This window comes from Symphodus melops, assembly GCF_947650265.1.
Source record: "Symphodus melops genome assembly, chromosome: 11".
In the NCBI taxonomy this organism is placed as follows: domain Eukaryota; kingdom Metazoa; phylum Chordata; class Actinopteri; order Labriformes; family Labridae; genus Symphodus; species Symphodus melops.
Window position 1 is genome coordinate 2,315,479 of NC_136701.1, and position 21,658 is coordinate 2,337,136.

General features: G+C 45.2%; 1 protein-coding gene across 1 annotated transcript; it reads left to right on the forward strand.

The window, feature by feature from the left end:
• Positions 1–9: 9 nt before the first annotated feature.
• map6a (microtubule-associated protein 6a) lies at positions 10–21,382 on the forward strand. The gene is given in 7 exon segments (XM_079356132.1): positions 10–831; positions 834–1,135; positions 1,138–1,205; positions 13,878–14,091; positions 14,216–14,430; positions 17,976–18,086; positions 20,666–21,382. Coding segments are annotated over 7 exon segments (1,374 nt in total). The 5' UTR covers positions 10–515; the 3' UTR covers positions 20,814–21,382.
• The last annotated feature ends 276 nt before the right edge of the window (positions 21,383–21,658 follow it).

Consider the following 21,658-nt stretch of genomic DNA (forward strand, 5'->3'; position numbering starts at 1 on the left):
CCTATTACATATATTATTTAGGGTTAGGGTTTTGGGTGTGTTTTGAAGAACTGTAGGTTCTTGTGTGTTTGACAGGAATGTTAGACGGCTCTGAATTGATGTTTTAAACCGGAACTTCTTTTATTTTTGCGTGTGACTTGTTGTTTTCCTCCTCGGTGGCTCCACTCTGGTGTCTCGGGATGCTGAGCAGGAGGGCGGGGGCTGTGATTCTTGCGGTGCCGTGGAGTGATGAAGCAGGACGAAGCGGACACAGAGGGGAGCAGAGCAAACGTCGCTTCGGTTGTTTTTTGTCTTTAAACTCGGTCAGATTTGAGTCTTTTTTTAGATGCATTATGGATTTACTTCGTGATTGTCACATTTAACGTGTCGAACCGTCACAAATATTAGAGGTTCTCCGTGCAGCCTGGCACACGGACATCTTGTTTCCCTCACGTCAGGAGTGGAGTGTGACACCTTTTTTCCTTCACCTTGGACCCTGTGCAGGTTGTGTGCTTGTGGAGCTCTCTTAGCCCATCATGGCGTGGCCCTGTATCAGCAGGGCGTGCTGCATGTCCCGGTTCTGGAACCAGCTGGACAAGGCTGACATTGCGGTGCCTTTGGTCTTCACCAAGTACACGGACGTCTCTGAGATGCTGCACATCCAGCTGCAGCCGTCGCTCCACCCTTCCCAGGCCCGGGTCGCCATAGAAACGCAGCCGTCTCGCGCACATTCCCGCACCCCGGCAGCTGGCCGCGCGCCGCGAAGGTGCGTCTCCGAGGAGCGCATGTGCAGCTCGGTGATGCGCGAGGACTTTAAGCACTGGAACGTGCGACCGGAACCGAGCTGTAAACCAAGAACGAGTACCACGGACCAGAGGCACCGTTCAACGGCGAGTCCCAGTACACGAAGGACTACAAGCCCTGGCCCATCCCGAAAAGGTACGACCACCCCTGGATACCCAAACCTGCATCCGACGAGCGGTCCAGGCACGAGAAAAAACACTTGGCTCTGGCGGATGCGGACAGCGGCGTGGAGAAGAGCGCGATAGCTGACAAGGTCCAGGAGAAAGACCTGCTCCAGGGCCAGGAGAGGAAAAAGAAGTCCAGTAAACAGGAGGGGGTGAAGAAGGTGGTCCCGAAGGTGGAGGGAGAGGGCAAAGGGAGGCGGCAGCAGATGCTGTGAATCGACAGATTAAAGAAGAGATCACAGCCGGCAGCTCGTACAAGTGAGTTCAAACACTGACGGTCATTCAGGTCAACACTGAACAGGTGCAGAAGCAGCGCACATGGGGGGGGTCAGAGGGTCCAAACTGATACCACAGTTAGCCTGCTTATTGAACTGTTGTGCCTATAATTGGTTTGCACAGGTACTGTTTAAAAATAATAGAAAGAGGAAAAAGAGTGCTGAACAATAGGCCAGTTTCCCTTTTTCCAAACAATGAAGCACTCTTGCATTATTGATATTTTCTGTGATGCTCCTTCAAAATAAGAGACTTAAAGAAGACAAGCTTTTTACTGAATCAATAACACTTATAATCCATAGGTAACATTTTGAGGAGAGCTGTCCCCCCCCCCCCCCCTCCTCTCTAGAGTGGATGCTCACACAGGTCACCATGTGGTGGACACTGTAGCTTCAGTGTTTAGCCAGCTCTGCATGTGGTGGACACTGTAGCTTCAGTGTTTTAACCAGCTCTGCATGTGGTGGACACTGTAGCTTCAGTGTTTAGCTAGCTCTGCGTGTGGTGGACACTGTAGCTTCAGTGTTTAGCCAGCTCTGCATATGGTGGACACTGTAGCTTCAGTGTTTAGCCAGCTCTGCATGTGGTGGACACTGTAGCTTCAGTGTTTAGCCAGCTCTGCATGGGTCTCTAAAGCTTTCTGCGTTCTAACCTCTCTCCATGTTTCAAAAGCATCTCCAACATTGATCCTAGTTTGAGCAGCTTTCTGCTGCTGGAGCTTATTAGAAACATGCAGAGGCTTTTTAGCTCGGGTACAATCACTTCTATCTGAAGCAGTTCCACTGCCCGCTTCCATCGCTGCAACACCTGTTCACCTGATAACTGCTCTCATATCTGGCAAACCCAGGGGCGTCCAAAACGGCCTTCAAAGCCCCGCCTACCTTCTGCCCACAAATTGTAAAGTTAGAAGGAGGACATACTGGCTGCAGAGTATGCTTCCTTAATGTCTGATCATCTATTCAGATCAGTTTATGATTTCATTCACAAAATATTGCATCTTTAATTCTTTACTTCATAACCTTTGCAATACCTTTATTTTTTACCTGACTTAAGTTCTGCCTCTGTCGCACACAGGACACCCTCTGTTCCTAAAGTAAAAAATAAATCTGCTCCTTCTTCCTCAACAAACACACTTCCTATCTGAATATTTTCATGAAGTTCTTTTTTAATTTGAGGTCCTTGGACAAACCGTATTTAATGGTTGATTTGGCCTCGGCTCCGAGGAACACTTGCAATAAGAAGAAAAAAATCTGCTCTGTTATTTGTTGCACTGCTGGCCTCTTTCCACTGTGCAAGTGTTAATTGAGGGTGAGTAATACACTTATTTATCTGAGGAAAACAGCTGTTTCCCAAACTCATGGAAGGCGTGTTTTCTTAACACCAGGCCGAGCGGTTCATGTCTATTTTCTACACAGCAGGTTTGATGACATGAAAGAGGTCAAGGTGGATTCGATGTTTACGTCCACGCGGCTAATCTCTGTGTGATTATGCAACGTTCCCCCCGAGGATGATGGGAACTGGTGGATGGATGAGCATCGAGTCACGCACGTCACAATAACTGTAACGCACGAGTCCTGAAGCTGTACTTTGATATTATCTGTTGTATTTGTGCTTCGCCAAGACAGTGAGGTTGAGGGACACTTGGGATGTGTGGGTGTCACCTTACAGAGTCGTATTTAAGAGTCGTGTTTGATTCACATAAAAGGACGCACATCATCGTTTTAGGGCTCTGTGTTATTCGGGCTGATCTGTGATTGGCTCCGTGAGTTCAGTGAGTGGGTCATACAGATGTTTGGAGCCCTGCGGTCCTGTCTGGGTCGATGAGCAAGTCAGCAGGGTGTTGCCGGGGGGGCATCACACACACACACACACACACACACACACACACACCACACACACACGGCAGGAAAAAGCTGCATCGTGACAAGCAGCATCCCTGTGAAGTCTGTGTCTTCATCTGCAGACTCAAAGCAGGTCAGCTGTGGGTTAATACCATGGGTGGTGGACACACATTAATACATGCGTACATTTGTCTTCTTCTGGCCGACACGAGTGGAAACCATTAGAAAAATAAATCCTTGATGTTTTACTGTTGGGCTGCAGAGTTTCAGTGATAAACAGAACAGAAAAGGGAAGATGGAGTAAACAAACATGTCCCTGAGCAGACGGAGGTGGCAGCTTCTATAATGACTGAACATTGGACCCAGGTGCTGGTTAGGTAGCCACGCCTCCTCATTACATGAACCTACCTGCAGCACAGGAGGAGGAGAGGAGGAGGAGGAGGCGAACAGGCCGGAGGGAAAGAGTGAAGAACGTTATTACATCAGTGCGTCGACTATTTGAGTCTTAATCAGAGTCATGACATGATGGAAACATAAACATGCAGCAAAATGAAGAACAGGCCTTTTGAGTGTTTGAACTTTCTTGGTATATTTGTCTTATTTTTAATTCCATCGTATGACACAGGACAATAACAGATTATTAACTACAGACCGTCTTTAGTGCTGACATTTTGTAACCCAAGAATATCCAACAACAACAAAAACATGTCAATACTTAGGTTTTAAACTGTCTGGTAGTTATCCTGACTGTTTAGTGGTTTTAAAGTGGTTTGCTTGGATTGAAGTATTTTGGGCCTAATAATCCTGATGATGAAACATCACAGGCGCAGAGTGTTTTCTGTCTTTGAGGGAATCGTTCATCAGGCCGTGAAGTAAATGTGACTTTAACACACACAGACTTGTTCCCTTTGGCCTTTTTTCCCCCCGTTTAAATCCGGGCTGTTTTACGGTGACCTGGGCCAGCCGGGGGTCTTCATTTTCTGTCCTCAGAGTGAAATGGGTAAATCAGCCGAATAGACGTGTATCAGCCCTTCAGCATCACTGTGCATATCAGCAGCAGATCATACGTGACAAGAAGAACAAGATATGTTAGAGTCAGTGTAAAACACTGGCGTCCTATTAAAGTCCATGTTCTTGTATCCTTTATTGATCCAGTGAGGGGAAATTCAATTTTTACACTCTGTTATTGAGTCATGCTACACACACACACACACACACACACACACACACACACACACACACACAAACAGGATCCTATGGACATGTACTAATGGAGTGATGTCAGAGTTGGGGGGGGGGGGGGGGGGGGGGCTGCACACACTGAGTGCTCCTCTGCTGGTGGAAGTGGTCTGGCACCTCTCCAGGTACCAGACCAAATTCTAGATTTGGTCTGCACCAGGACTTGAACCTGCAACCGTCCAGTTCCAAACCCAGGCTCTCTGACACATTTAGCTAATGCCACCTGATCCTGATGAGTCTGTACGTTTATCTAATATTGTTTCTGTAATCAGATCTATTTTATTTATTTATAAAAAAAGACACGATCCCGCTGGTTAATGAGACTTTTAACTGTCCTCACAAATCCACGTGTCTCTGAGCTGTCCGTGTCCGGCAGGTCTGCACGTAGCTGTGAAGCCATCAGACATGCTGTCGGAGACATCAGACGCCTGAATCCTCCTCTGTAGCCGCCGACGTTATCATATCATCAGATAATCTTTAGAGCTGAGAAAAAAGGATTTGAGGATTCAGAGCTGCGGAGAAGTCGCTCTGTCAGAGTGACAAGTTAACTCAGGCAGAAACTTTGCTATCAGAGTCTGTCTGATGGAAACGCTGTCAGACGAGACACCGCTGCAGCTCGAATCAGTACATCTCAACTACAACAAAACACTACCAAATGAGACTTGATGCAGTCATGTGACCTTTATGTAATGACATCATCTTATTCAGATCTCATTGACAAGACAGACCTGAAAACAGCAAGGAAAAAGAGAACGGACTAATAAGCAGACAAACTGAGGCCCGAGCCATGTGAGATTGTTTTGGGCTGATATCGATGTTGGGGAGGAAAGAAATCAGATCGTGATCATGTATCAGCTGATGTGTTTGTGTTAACACTTGTGGAAAGGATGAAGACATGATCGTCACATGTCTGATCGAGTCTCCTGCGTCGTATCACACAGCGATGAGGGCAGCGGTAAAAGTGAATTATGGGATGGATGTTGCTCCTCTGGCTGTTTTGATGGTTTCTGTTTGTTTTTAAGTGCAGTTGAAGCTCGTCTGAGTACAAACACACTCTGCAGCGTCATGCAGATTGGCTTTGGGAGCTACTGTATATTCAGGCGTCTTTATGTTGCCGTTGTTTTGCAGCAGGGAAGTGTCGCTCCCTCAGCTCTATTTTCCCCTTTTTATAAACTTTGTCGACTTGTGTTTATGCACAGAGAGCTCTGCTGAACACAAAGACTCTTTGTCTCCAGAGCACCTGGGAGATGCTAAAGGCAGCTCGAGTTCTTTCATGATGAAGAACTGCTGCGTTGAGCTGAATACATTGTATACTACTGTATGTTGCAGTCACAAGTCTCCTGCAGCCCTCCTTTCACTGCCAGCTCTCTGCTTTATGTTTGAAATGCCATTTTTTCTGCACGACAATAAGTCTGAGGCAGTGACTGCAGCAGTCTTTGTTTGTGTTTTCTTGTTGCTAGCAGCGCTGCTGTAAGAGACAAAGGCCATTCTTCATCATGGCAGCTGTATTTGTTCCATTATGCTTACGTGGTGAGTTATAAAAGAGCACATCGGAGGTAAAACTAGCAGCAAATGACGGAGAGTTTGAGGCAGGTTCACGGAGTTCAGGGAAGGAAAGAGACTGAAGAGACTGAAGTTTTCATTTGATTCATGTATCATCATGCAGTCCTGAGGTGGAGCTGTCCGACCTCGGCTTTCTAAATTGTTCACCCTCCATCATTTGGCTGCGTCAAAACCTGACTTGTGCCTTTTTTTAGTCTGTGCACTTGTGGTACCAGACACTGGACTGTAAAGAGGCCAGTGGATTCTGGTGGATTTAGAAATGATCCTCTTAGGGAGCCAGAAAAGCCTCGTGTTCCTACTGACGAGCGGCGAATGCAGAAACGGAGGCGAATCAGACACATGCGCGCACAAAAAAAAAGAAGAAGAAGAAGAAGGAAGCGGCGGGTTCTTATCTGACATGTCTGAAGCTCTCTCATCGAAGCGTTCGATTTGATTCCTCCGCTCCCTGAAAATAAACCCGCCGCGGTTCAGTTGCGGTGTGTTGTTGGGTGACTGTAGATCTGCGCTGATATCCTGCACTCATTTGTTGCATCAATTCAGATCTCTGCCAGCCAAAGCTTTCCGTCTTATGTAACCCATCTAATCTGCTTTAATCATATCTGATTACAGTTAATTTAATTCAAGGAAATGTCTCTCGGATATGAATCAGGAGTTATGTCACCGAGCCGCAGCTGAGAGGAAACTTTGACAAACGTCATTGTTAAAAGCACGCAACAAAAAAAACAAGCATTGTCCACTGTGAGGGTTTTAATGGCTGCTCAGGGTTTCCAGCAGACATGATGTGAGGCCCAGGGGGAAGTCTCTTATATCCACAGGCAGGGGCCATTCTAGAGTCTGTAGGGGCCCTCGGCAAAAATCAATAGTGTGTTCATCACCATCTCTTCCTCTTTTTTCTCTCCTTTAGACGGATAATTCCTCTCAATCTGTCTCTGTCGACATTCATCAATGCAATGTGCTGTTCACCTCAATAATGGGTGCAAAGCTTAATGAGAGTGAGCGCTGTCAGACGGGGGGCCCCCCTGAGGGAGGTCTCCGACTGTCATTGCAAGATTTGCACATTTCGGGCCACTGCGCTTTGGTTTGAGTTTGTGAGTCCTCAGGGGCCCTCTGCTGGTCTGGGGGCCCCAAACAGTCTTTCCACAGGGTCCAACAGTCAGGTGTAAAGTTTGCTGGGGAGAGATGGAAGCTTTGCCAGCTGGAAACACACAGGAGAAATGGATGATCTGCTACTTTGTCCATTATAAGATCCATTTAGGAAGGGTGTGATGCTGATGAGAGGAGCCTCCGGAGGACCTGATGCTCCTCACAGGGAGGACCACAAACACTAACCACACTGATGCAGACTAAAGCAGAGGTTCATTTTCAAGTGATCTGATTACAGATGACAAATATGACAGTGAGGATCCCTGTGACACAGCAACATGCTCCTCCAGCTCGCACTAGATGTTTCCTTTGAGAGGCTGCAGAGTGGAGGGGAGAGATAGCGATGAGTCCAGCAGATCGGGAGTATCGACCAGCAGGCCCACCTGACACACCAGGAAGCATTGTGAGGAAGTGTGCGTGGGCTCATTGATTCCCCGGGAAACAGTGAGAGAAGCAGGCGAGCCGTTTGTCTCGGATCAGCACGAGTGAAGAAAAAGAAGTGGGATCAGAGACGTCGGTGCACAGATGTTATTTATGGCTCACAGAGTTTCAAAGCTTGCTCTGACAGAGAGACGGATTCCATTTTTAAACTGCAAACACCCAAATATAGACTGACTGGTTATGATGTTATACACAGTTTGTTCTCCAGATTTTAGTGTAAGTCGAACAAAAACAATATTGTTATAAAGGAAAGACACGCCCCTCATGTTCCAGTGCAAGCTGTCTTTATTCAAACAAGATCGTCTCTTCATCACTCTGCTTTGTGATGGTCTGGAAGAGGATTTTATCTCCAGCATACTCACCCAATATCTGCCAGGTGGAAAGCTCCTTCAGCAGAACAGATAGAGAATCCATGGTAGAGCCCTGTCCTCTCTGCACATAATGCAGATCATTATTTGATTTATTTAAACAGGACATGACAGCTGAGCAGTGATTGACAGCACATCGACATGCACCCATGTCTATCATTGTCTTTGTTCAAATCCCACTAAGATGTGTGACTAAGAGGAGCTCAGAACTACACGGTGAACGAGTTTTGTCGTTCATCGTCGCTCCTTCCTGTTTCTCTTCTTCTGCGATTGTTTTGATATCTTCGTTTTGCACTGGGTGTCATTTCATCGTCATCCATCCTCTTATCAACTACATTCTTATGTATTTCATTCGATGACCCCTTACCTTATTTTTCTCTTCATATACTAATATATATATGAACGGTCACAGAAAGATGGTCGCAGGTTCAGGTCTCAGTAAAGGCTGGACAGGTCACGACTGTTTGAGCCTGTGTGTGTGTGTGTGTGTGTGTGTGTGTGTGTGTGTGTGTGTGTGTGTGTGTGTGTCTGTGTGTGTGTGTGTGTGTGTGTGTGTGTGTGTGAGTGAGTGTCCTTTGAATGATCATGTATGAAATCGCTGAACAGTGCAAGTAGAGAAGATCAACATTCAGTCGCTTTACTGGCCACCATGATGGTTATCAGGAAAGATCTCAGACTGGGATGAATTAAATCTTATCCTTTTAATTGTTTTATTTGTATATTGTAATTCTGCATTCTTTCTACCTCGGTTTGTTTTGGTTTTTAAATGTTCCTCCACCTGTTTAGATTTCCTTCAGGGTTGTGCTGAAGACGTTTTCATTCCTGATTGGCTGCAGTATTTCTTCTTCTTCTGTATGTGATGTGCAGTTGATGTGTGTTTTATGTTTTATTCCTCCTGTAGCCGTTTATCATCCCGCCTGTTTGAAGAGGTCAACTCACAGTAGAAGTTCTTTTTCACATTATTAATTTTTTTCTCCGTGGCCGGCCAACGAACTGTCATGGTAAGTGTAACTGTGATTATCCGTCTGGACGAGTCGCTCACTGCCTGACCCCAGAGCACGGAGAATTTTGTCTTGATGATATTTCTTGTGTGACTCGTCCCGGGGTTCAGAGGTCCAGATTGTGCCGTGTTAGAGCAGGGCTGCGTGAAGCTCAGCGGTGCTGTACTCTGGCGTGCGTCCACCCTGTCAGTGCCAGCGTTTGGCCGTCGCGATGAGGAACTTTCTCTTCACCACAGCGGGTCAGCGGGGTCAGCCCTCCAGAGCAGATTTAGTCACACAGGAAGAAATCTCAGCGCTGGCTGGACCTCAGTGACTCACAAGAAAATGTCTTCCAACATAATGAAGCAGAGAAATGTTAATAATAAGAGAAGCAGCCCTGGAGCTTTTATAATAAACTTTCATGTAGTTTTTCTTCAATGTTTTGTGCAACTTTGTTTTGTCCCTCCACATGATTTATTCCAATGATGTCACTCAAACAATAAATCTATTAATAAATCATTTAACAGCACAAACTTTTAGAAGAGGAGGGAATGCTTTTTGCTTTTCTCTCCTCGTGTTTTGTGTGTGAATAGATTCAGTTTTGAGTAGAGTCCAACCCATAAATAAATACTTTAGGAATCCAGCAAGGTCAAATTTGCAAATTGGCGATGCCTTGCTGAGGAGCACCTTTGCAGTGCCTCGGAGGTGAACTGGCACCCCTGAAGCTGCAGACCCCAACATGAGTTTAACCAGCGACCCTCCAGTTCCAAACCCAAGTCCTTACAGCGGGCGGCCTCGAGGCCACCTCGGCCCGCGGGTCACTGAATTACAGTCAATGATTTAGTTTCAGTGAGAAGACGTGATTGAACTTTGATGTTACAGAATGAGTCGCTGCCTGATTCCTCTGAGTTCTCTGACTTCCTGTGTGATTTGGTCCTTTGGGTTTCACCACAGTTGTGTAACATTCAGATGTCGTGTTGTGAATGTGCTCATTGGATTTGTCACAATGTAAAGAAGAGCTTCTACTTTATGCTAATGAGGATCCAAACAGGTGAAGGTTTAAGCTGGACGTCTGAGGCCTTCAGTGTCTGTGAGGTCACATCTACGTGAACGCCAGCCTGTCGTGTTTCCTCGCTCACGACGTGAAGCTCGATGCTGCTCTGTGACACGACGAGCGCTGAACCAGGAGACACTGATTTTAAACAAGTGCACGGCTCAGAGCTCAGAGACACAGGCTGGATTGTTACGCCGTCTCATGTCCATGAATGGCAGTAATGTTACAGTACAGGCCGGTGTTTCACACTGTGACCCCTGCCTGCACTCACAATCTGTCTCTGTCTCTGCATTCTGCACACACACACACACACACACCCTCCGGTGTCATACGTGTGCTTTATACCCTCGGCCTCGGCCGTCGTTGTGTAACCTGTCTTCACATTGTGGCTTCTTGGCCCATTGGAGCCTTAAGTGGACTTCAGCCCTGTTATGTAAAAGGTCTCTGTGTGACTTTTACTCCACAACACTGGAGGGAACACTGGAAGCAGAGTCCCCCATCACAAGCCTGTATTATATCGCTGATCCTTTCACCGTTGAGTGAGATGACATTTAATGCGTTTGAACATTTGAGCTGTGAAGGCCTGACAGCTCATTAAAGTTTAGATTGATGGGCACTAACAAGATGAAGAGGCCTAAGTGTGAAAACATGTTCAATCATTCCTAAATGTCAGATGTCATTTTTTTATAGTCACAAAGTTTTGAAGAAAAGTCCGTGCAATTTGCTAATAATCTGATGTTAGCAGCATGCTAACGGTCTAAACTGAGATGGACAGAGTTCAATCAGTCTCATGATTTAGAGCGCACTACAGTACTACATACTGAGGGCTTTCACACCTGCAGAGAACTCCAGGAGGAGATAAACAGACTCATGTTTTTCCCTCAGACTTCACTCTTTCAGTCTGAATGAGTTGAAGTGAGAACGCAGCAGGATATTTATCTGGAGAATTCACCCTGAGCCAATGGGAGGCAGGGTGCAAACCCACAGACGGTTGTCTATGCACACGACTGATTGATCTCTGTGCATCGTGTTTTCTGTTCATCAGTCTGTTCTTCCTCGCTCCTTCGTTAACCAACATTTAGCATTGATATAAAGGTAAATATCGTTTTTATAGCGTCGTATAGCCAACTGTGTTGCTTCGTCGGCTACTTCCGCCTGGTCTTCATTCTATAGACCCCCCGCCCCCCCTCCCATCTGACAGGGATAATGTCCCTCTGTGAGGAGCATATGTGAGCAGTCCGGTCAGGAGAATATCTGTAGCAGTCCATCTGAAACTATCTGGGTGTTTTCAGGAGTGCATCTATGGGACAGACAGACAGCCAGCCAGACAGACAGACAGACAGACAGACAGACAGACAGACAGACAGACAGACAGACAGACAGACAGACAGACAGACAGACAGACAGACAGACAGACAGCCTCTGTCTTGTCTTGGGTTTATTCTTCAGTTGTACCAACAGGTTCGTGGTCGAGGCAAAAAACCACAGAGGAAGAAATTCACTAAAAAAAACAAGACTCACAAGTCCAGAGAATACTTCTGTTTGAGAACATTTGTGTTCAGAACACAGACGTCCCACATGAGCTTCAGTCCATGTTCACGCTCTCAGTGTAACACATTAAAACATGTTAAATCAACGCCTCGTGCAGCACGCGCTCTCACACTGTTTGAACAGTTATTGATTGGATGTCCTTCAGTCGGACTTGGACGACACATCGTTCTAACGAGTCTCCGCTCTCACAGCCTCGTCTCCTCCGTCCACTCTGAGAGCTGTTACCTAATATAGAGCTGTCCTGCTCTAACACACACACACACACACACACACACACACACACACACACACACACACACACACACACACACACAAAGTGTGTACTGGACTCGTCTGCATTCGTCTCTCTCTCTCTCTCTCTCTCTCTCTCTCTCTCTCTCTCTCTCTCTCTCGGTGATGTCACTGAGTCGTGCTGTGTTGGAAAGTTGACTTTGTTTGTGACAGAACTGGAGCCACGGGCGACGGCCGATGGGTGTCATCTTACTGGCCCAAAGCAGCGAGCGGCCTGTCCTCCATCTGTAATCAGCTGCAGGTTCACGGCGTGTGGTTACAAAGGAGTGATGACAGTGAACAACATGTTACTGTTCAGAGCCTTGCATGGGATGTGTAGGTGTAAATACTTGTCCTCTTCTAGATGTTTGGCTTGTATTTGAATGTGAGACGAGTCGTTTTTTAAAGAACATCCTCGTTAGGTTTCATAAACATTAACCAGCACTAACAGGCTGCACGCTGGTGCAGTGGTTAGCGCTGTTTCCTCACAGCGAGGAGACTCGTAGTTCGACTCCCCTGTGTCAGCTCTCCATGTGCATGTGTGGGTTCTCTCCGGCTTCGTCCCACAGTCCAAACACACGCTGGTTCGGTTACCTGCTGACTCCACACTGGCCGTAGATGTGAATCATGTAAGATCTTCTACCTGCTCTTTTGTAAAGCATCTCAAGGTAACGTGTTCTGAATCGGTGCTATGGGTTTGAATGTGAACGCCCTGTGATTGACAGGCGAACAGTCCAGGGTGTAACCCCGCCTCTGAACGGGAGAAGCGATGGAGGAACAAGCCAAACATGCAACTCATCTTTTCTCTATCATATGAATTGTTATTTTCAGAATAAAGCTCAAACAAACATTTCTAAACATACGAAGCTCCTTTTAGAAAAACCCACCTAATGAGCTGAGCGTCTGACTCTCCATGGAGCTCTTTGTCTGCTTTTCTTTGTGTGACGTGTTGAGAAAAGACGAACACAGAAGGCTTAAAGAAACTAATGATCAAATGAATTCTTCTTTGCCGTCTGAGTTAGCTGCTGTGGACATATTGGTGATCAGCACCGTTTCTGTAGCTGGAACATATGGCTGTTTGCTGCATGTTCATAAATGAATAATGGAGAGGGACCTGCAGAGAAACAAGCGGTGTGAAGGAGGCAGAGAAAGTGAAGCAGTTTGATATATCATCTTATATGTAGCTGACGTTAAGCTACATGTGTGGTGTGTTTGAACACGATCAGGCTGATACAGAGCTTCTGCTGACCTTCTGCAGAACTGCTGCATGAGGGCTTCTGAGTCCCCCCCCCCCCCCCCCCCGCTCTACTGTACTAATGCAGCAATTCATGGTCCAGCTCTAGTTTAGTTTATGAGTTTAGTTTTCAGGGACCATGTACATGCAGCTGCCTCGGTTGGGATTAGAAAACGTGTGTCATGATATCTGCACCAGACTAATATTTCTACGTTATGAGCTGACATAATAAACACAGCAGCAGGAGCGGTTCTAGAGCGGTTATCAGAGCTCGTCTGACATGTCAGTCTGTCGATGTTATCAGCTGATAAAGGCAGTTCTCAGAACATTAATATGGAGCAAAATGCTGAGGGGATTGAAAAATACAATTTTACAAATTACAGTTTTATAACGGCATTTTGCATTTTTTTCTGCTTTTTTAGAGACAGGACAGTGGTTAGAGTCAGGAATCAGGGAGAGACGGAGACAGAGACAATGGGGAGCCACAGGTCAGATTTGAACCCGAGCTCCTTGCTTGTACAGCGGGCGTACTTTGGGAGTGTGCACGAACCTCGACACCACTGACTGCACGATACATGTTTCTTTGGGTGGGAGAGCATGCGTCACAGCTGAGTGGTCTCTGAGTGTTTAATAATGTTGTTTTTGTTATTTGTTTCAAAAAGCAGCTTCCTCATTTCCCATATTTAAAGTCTCATTGGTGCAAAATTGGTGCAAAATGTACAAAGAAAGCTCCGCGTGGTTGGTAGAGTCCTCTGATCGCCCGGCCTCTGCTCTTTGATGCATGTCTAACCTTCTCTCTCTCTCCCTGTGTTTTCTGTCTCTCTTCAGCTGTCCTATCAATAAAGCAGAACGTATATAATGTATATAAGATGATCAGCATTGTCTTCAATCTTTTCATGAAAGGAACATTTCAACAGTTATGTTTGGATATTTGCTCTTTTTTCTCATGACAGTCGACTTCCTTCTTTCCACACAGCTCCGAGTACAAAGCTTACAGAGATGTGAAGCCCGCGAAGATGATCCGGGCCAAGTCCCAGTACCTGCCCCCGGACGGAAAGACCACTGGAGAGACCAGCTACAGCGCCACCTATAAGGGTCAGGTGCCGCTGCGGCCTTCTGACAACAAAGCCCTCGACAGGAGGAGGATACGCAGTCTGTACAGCGAGCCTTACATAGACCCCATCAAACAGGTGAGAACACACCTTTCTCAGTGTGCACAGAGGGAATACTCACGCTCATCTCATCACAGTTTAAAGACTGGATTAGAGGAGGTATTCGTTCAGGAATCTCATGTCCACTGTCTGACATCCTTAGGTTGACAGGTATAGTGCCCTGCGCACAAAACCCAAAAAGCCTGGAGCCGCCGCGGCAGGCCCGGGCAAACCAGCGAAGAAACCCAAAGATAAGCAGAGCGCCGCGCTGAGGGGCTCCAAGAAGACGAGCTCGGAGAACCAACCCGAGAACCGGCCGGCGGTGGGGGACAAGGAGAAAAGTAAAGAGATGAACAACAAACTGGCTGAGGCAAAAGAGTAAAAACCATTTAGCACTACTTCTCCTTTTTACTTCTTATTATTTTGGGGGAAAAACAAACAGAGGCTGCAAAATTATTTCAGAATGTTTTTTTTTCTCCTCATCTTTCCCTCTGTTTCCCCTTCGGTCTCTTTCCTCTTCTCGTTCAGTCACTTCATTCTTTCTCTTCTGTCCTCTCTCACTACCTCTCTGCTAACTTTGTACAATAACAATATGATAACAATAATGAAATGTTGGGGTTTAGACATGACATGCTCCGCCCACCTCATGCTTTATCATCTCCCTATAGTGACGAGTGGGCGGGAGCATCCTCGTCCTCAGCGATTCGATGCAGCCTATCCCCCCCCCCCACTCTGCTCTGCTTGCCTCCATCTCCAGGTTGCCATGGCTACTGCCTTGTTAGCCAATGGATGGCTCTTGTTGCATGGGCCCACAAGCCGAAAAAGCAATTCTGAAGTGTTGGCTTTGATCAGCTGAGCAGATTGCTTTGTTGGCTTTATCAAGGATTTTTTTTTTCCGTTGTTTTGGAGAGAAGATGATCAGATTGGCTCTTTGGATGTGCAAAAATTATCAGCAAATCTGAAAATCTTTGATAAATGCCCTGCTTGGTTTGTCCATGGCTTGTATTGTACCTGCTGTTCTCATCTCTGCTACTGTTCTCTGTTAATGGAGGAGCTCAAAGTGGGTGTTGGGCAATGTCATTATGCTTTGTTAAATGTGCTTTTCTTATCCAGTGTCTCATTTTCAACTGTGTTGTAGGCTGCAAAAAAAAAAGATTTTGTCAATTCATCTGAAGGAACCTGCTGTCGTAACCATCCATGTGAAACCCATTCATACAGTTTAATTCACTATTTTGTTACCAACTTCCCATCTGGGTCCCTCTTAACTGATTATGCAGAATCACCAGTCATTTGCAAAGCAGATGAGTATTGCTGCTGCTGTGCAGTCGTAGTGACGGTATAATATTCGAGTAACAACATTTCTCAGACTCAGAGAGCGGTGAGTTCAGTGGAGCTGTACATGTTGAGTGGACTGGTTTAAGTTGTATCCCGACTACAGAGCTGTCCGTCTAAAGGACCATAATTCAGCATAATCACCCCCAACCAAGTGATGATGAACAACACTGAGCCCCCTGCAAAGCCGCACAGCAGCCGTGAGCGCGCACTCCCACACACACACACACACATTTTGAAACGCACTCTGCCGAGGGTGACCGTAGCCAATGTGATTAGACTGCAGTGGGACGACAGCAGACGGCTGAAATGGCTGCTGAATGGCGCTCCTTCCATCACCTTTAAAGAAGGAGCTGAATGGTTGTAAAGACATGATCGACAACTCTCTGCTGTTTATCACATTTATTTATAACCATTAACCACGTTTTTGTCATTACATCAAATGAAAACAAGTCAGCAGTATAATCCCGTATACAATGTTAAAAAAAAACATGTTTTTAAATTACCTTGAAGTGCGAGTTTGAATGCAAACTCTGCAGTGACTTTCATCTCCTGTGAATGAAGTAAACAACAAAAAAATGCCAATAAAACCCACCTTCATCCATCATCACCCCCGCCCCCCCCCCCCCCCCCCCGTTCCCTCAGTCCAACACCTCACGAAACTCCAATATCAGCCCACATACGTTTTCTATTTACCTGTGACTAAAGTTTCAATGCCTGTTTATTAGAACATGTAGATCTCTTCACCTGTAGATAGAACAGTGTGCATCCTGCAAGTATTCAACACCATGTTCAAAAGTGATACAGCTAAAACAGAAGACACATGCACTCCTGATAGTTTCAGACAGGCTGCCCCTAAAAGTCTACCTGAGTACGTTATTCACACAGCAGGAGACTCTCCCTGTTTTAAAGAGCGGGGAGGAAATCCATGGAGGCAGAGTCCGCTGTGAGACACTATCATGAGACCTTTTCACCTTCACATCAATGAGAAGACAGGCGACTCTCTATCTTCATCAGGTAGAGAGTTAACTAAGCACACTGCTGCTGCAACAAGGACTACAGCTCTCTGCACACGTTATCCCAAGATAAGATCTATACCCTGTTGTTTACTTTATGCAGCGACTAATCAGCACGACCTGAAGAGAAAAGCAGTAAAGTTATGTACCAACATAAGTCATAGGAAACAATAACTCTGATTGTGATTATTTATACATCTTAGTACAGACACAGTGATGGCACATTGGTGTCACTCCTTCTGTTGTGGACTCCACCGTTTATCACTCTCTGTCTCTGAATCCATGTTGTTCTGCTCGATTCTCGTAAACATCACGGGCTGGAAAAGTATGTTGGTTTGATGTGTTGAAGAAAAAGGGAACATGAAGTAAGTTTCTGTTGTCTGTGTTTAAACCAATTCTAAGCTCCCGTGTGTATATATAGCGTATACCTGTCTACATGTCAAACAGGGCTACACCCAGTTATACTTTCTCTGAGTCTTAGCATATAAATGTAGAAAGAAAGAGACGCCATATTCTCAGGCCTCTTCACCACAAGAAGAGCACTTTTTGTGTCTTTTCATCATCGTGCTCCTCTTACATTTTCATGAGTTCTGCTTCTCAGCGTCCCTTCTCTCCATTTTGAATGGATGCCTAAACCTTCTCTATTTGCCGTGGTGTCTGAGAAAGCAAACATCTCCACAACCCCCATCGTCTACCCAAGCTGAGCCCAATCAGGGAGGCCTCAGTAGCATTTTGCAGCCTTTGGTTGGGGGGACTCTTTATCATAAAAACACAAGGGAGGAGGGGGCTTATAGGTGCAGTAAATGTAAATGGTGATTAGCACATTACACACCCTGTGCTATCTTTGTGATTAATAGGCCAATAAGGATAGAAAGTATGGTGAAGAAAAAGTTATGTTTTGGGCAAAAAAAAAAAAGGAATTATTGACTGTGACGTGCTTGTGTTTCTATCTGCTTGCTCATATTTAATGAACAAATAAATGCAAAAAGCAGAAAAAGTGTCTACTTGCTTTTTTATTTTTTTTGTAAGAGATTAGAGGTTGCAGGTATCTGTCAGCATTTCTCCTTCCTGTCCCAGTCTTTGTCCTTGTGAGACAAACATAAGAATGAATCCACATGGAAGAGAATTTGCTCTCACAAACTTCTTTCTATGCTTATCCTAGTTTGCGCTACATTCTGGCATGAGCTCTGGCATCCTCTGTAAACCCCCGTGCATGTTGTGTGACCTGAAGAATATATTAATGTTTTTGCATCGTGTCTTTAATATATTCCAAGAAGTCATCGGATTTGAAAAGCAACATGCATGTGAAAGGATGTCCAGACACTTATTCCAGAATTGAATGTCTTGCGCTTCTTCAGCTTCTAGTTTAAATACAAACATTACACACACACACACACACACACACACACACGCAAGAAAAAAAACTGCCACAAATGTGTGATATAACATTTGCTGAGATCACATTGTTCTTTCTCATACTGGTATCATGGTTTAAGTATTTGACGATGTCACGTTTGGATGATGCTGTGTCCGATTTGCCGTGTGCTAATGAGTGACATTCTGATTCATTTGAAGGGTTGTGCTAAAACAGTACCACTACATACAACTCTGCCAGCCAATCCGAGATATTGGCTGGGTGCAGACTCTAAAGCAACACCTGTGGGGCTGTGCACTACCCAATCCCAGGTAATCGATCACCAGAGCAACGAAAAGAAACAGAGCCACTATTGCCACTCATTCCCATTCATACATGCTCATAGAGATGTGATTTACGTTTGTTTTCTATTACAGTGGCACAGTTTTTGTTTTTCTGGTGAACCACCACATTATCTCTGGTCTACGCCTCAGGTCATAGCACCTCTGTTTTTCTCTTCCATATGGACACTAGAGTAGTAGGGTTGGATGGGGCTGTTTGACTTGCCTGCCGTTTCATCCCACATGTAAGGTTCCTTAAGGTGCCTCTTCTCAAGGAGGCCTCAGGTTAAGTCCAGTCCATCTCCAACCATCCTTGAGCCTCCGCTGTTATGCACACACTCTTCTGCATGAGTTCTGAATGACACCTCGAGCGAGGGGTGAGATATGGAGAATCCACTCATTTCCCAGGCAGGTCACTCATGTAACCACTAGAGATGTTCCGATACCGTTTGTCCTTCCTGATACCGTTTGTGAAGGCTGATTCTACCTACCAATCTGAAACCAGCAACTACGGTCCGAAAACACATCAGTATCCTCCTCAACCTGCGTGACCTTGTAGGGCGTGGTCATATGTTATCGTTGAACCAGTCAGTGCTGACATGGAGCACGCTACATGTTTGGGTTGTTGGGACTATTAGTTGACAAAACCTGGCGCTCGCATGTATGGAGCGTGGGTTTGTTGAAGGTGGCAAGGCTATTTGGGTTTCGGTATCTACCTCGAGCAAACATGGGCCCAGCTGAAGAAAAACAGAATCCGTTGGAAGGGTCTTGTTTCTGCTCTATGCTCCACTTACGAGTCTAAAGGAACAACATCTACCACGGGCCATGTGGTTAAGTAACTTGTCAGTGGAACATAAGTTCTAGGAGGAATGAACAGGAGGAAGTATGCATCCTTTTCATGAGGGCACAAGTATCTTGTGTTTATTTCTAACTGTTCCCAGTGGGTGTTTGCCACAGAGTTTTCCCTTGTCTAGACTCTGATTGTTATTTACATGGGCAGGATGTCAAGGTGGATCTGAGCCTTATCAAAATTCAGTGAGTAACCTCAAGTCTGAGCCTGTGGTTCATGCCAGAAAACAGACTGCCCCAAAACAGGGAGATAAGTAGCACGAAAGTAAAATCAATATTGGTGTCAACAGATGGGTCGGTGCAGCCTCAGCAAATATTTCTTCATTGTGCTTAATCTTCTTTTTGGAGAGGGCGCTGACCAGGGAAGGCAAGGCCATCGATTTACAGTTGGTCTACTTCCAGAAGAAACTCTGCAGCTTCACCTCGTGATGATCCAGCTGAGGTTTAGGCATTCGATTAGTTTCCTGGGTGTCTTGCATTGCAGGTTTTTGAGGTGCTATCAGCTGAGAGGACAATTAGAAATTAGCTTAGCCTTCTGCCACCCCAAGCGGGACTTGATAACAAACTACTATTTTGGAACATAAAATAATTACAAACCTAAAAACAAGCGGATCTCTTTGACCCAAGCTGGGCGAACCTTCGCGGTAGCTCGACTCACAACCACTCAAAGCAGGCTCCAAGATGTTAGTTAGCAATGCTTTGTTGTTGATGCCAAGTGTCTCATAATGAACTCCTTAAAATGTGTTCTCTTTTGAAGGTTTGCGATTAGTACAGCACAGTTTCCTATAGGAGGGGAACACGTTGATAATAACTAACGCCATTAGATCAGTGCATATATGATTAGTAATATATTATAACAATATTCATATCGGTATCGGAACAACTCTAGAAATCCCAAGGTGTGAACTGTACCACATTGCATCTTAGCTCACTGGACACAAGTTTTCCACTGTTTTTTTTATTTTCATTCAAAGTCACTGAAGCATGCTGCCACTGTTTTCTGTTGGACCTGCAATCTGATGTTTAGACTCTGCACCTAATCTAGAGTATCTGAGTGTTAGCTTGGATGTAAAATAAAGGGTAAGTATGAGTGGAATGAGAGAAGCCGATCTGCTTTGGAAAGACACATTTCAGAGGAACTTGTAAGTGCATGTTAACAACTTTTACTATCATTTGAAATGCTAAATGATCACTAATCTAATGTGATTTGGATTGTTTTTTTGCTTTTCGTGGCTTTAATTTCCCAGAGCACCCCGAGACCCTCATGGTGTTATCGGCGTCCTGTCGTTGTAATTTCACTGTGATTAATTGAATCAGTCAAATATAGATTTAAACCAGTGGACCGTATTGATCTTAACGCAAAGCCGTCTAACGCAATGTTAAAAATAGACTTCATTTTAAATGTGTATACCCGCAACACAAGGGATTGTTTAGTCTAATCAGGTTTTTAGAGTTTTAGTTCACATGATTCATCGGCCACTTCTTCCTATCAGGATCGCCCTAAAGCCTACTTTGTAATATTTCTGATAATCATCCAGACAAAGAAGCCCCAAAGTCATGTCGGAGCGTTTTGGATTTATATTCTCGTCTGAAATGAGCGGTCACAGGGTGCTCAGCCTAACTCTACCCAGTGACTTATCTCTGCCTGAGAGAAATGCCTCATTGTGTGTCTCTTTCTGTCTCTTTCCTCTCTGGTATCTTAACCATGTGCTGCCTCTTAGAGATGCTCAGGACGAGTCTCTCCGATTCGGTCATCATCATTCCCAGGGTGCTACTGGAGGAGAACCATCACCACTGCTGGAGAGACCTGAGCCCCGGAGGAGCGGAGGAGTCGTACGCTTTGCCCTAGATGGGAACCAGACTGACTAGTTCTGCCTGAGAGGACGCAGGCAGAAACACCTCATACACAGACCAAGGCTCTGTGCTGTAAATGTCTAGTTTTTGCAAGTAAGATGGGTGCTGTGAAGAGGGGAACCCCACATAATAAAGAAGCACACACATTTGAAACGCATGTTTGAAACAGCTTTTGGCTGTTTGATTCACGGCATTGTCACAAAGGTGCTACATCATTTTTTCAGGTTTCATGCAATTAATTTAAAAATAATATGTCAATATTATTCGATATACCACACCATTAAGTGCTTATACAACATTTAAAAACACTGTACTGTACTTTGATGGGTTTTAGTGTAAATAAATAACGTGCAGATTGCATTTTCTGTTCTGTAGTTTTTGTTGTATGGTCCGTCATTTTTCAAACAGGAGTCTGTGCGGTTTGAAATTATGACAAGTTCAATGTTAATACTGATGACTTTTTTATGACCTATAAAGGCAAATTAGACCATCAGAGGAAGGAAACATTATTTCCATACAGGGGCGTGTCCAGACTTTTAGACTGCGAGGGCCCAACCCAGGCACGGACATCAAGCAAGGCTGCACAAATAATAATGCACAATAAATGGCCTTTCCTTTGTAAAAGTGGTTAGATAGAGTATCAACATACAGGTCTTCTTGGCTCAATTATAGTCTTGAAAAGAAGATGTATGAAAAAATGTTTTAAAGTACCGTAAATTCCGGACTATTGAGCGCACCTGGATATAAGCCGCACCGGCTAAAAATAGGTAAAAAAATGTATTTGTACATATATAAGCCGCACTTGATTATAAGCCGCAGGTGTCCACGTTATAACAAGAGCTATTTACACAGAAAGACGT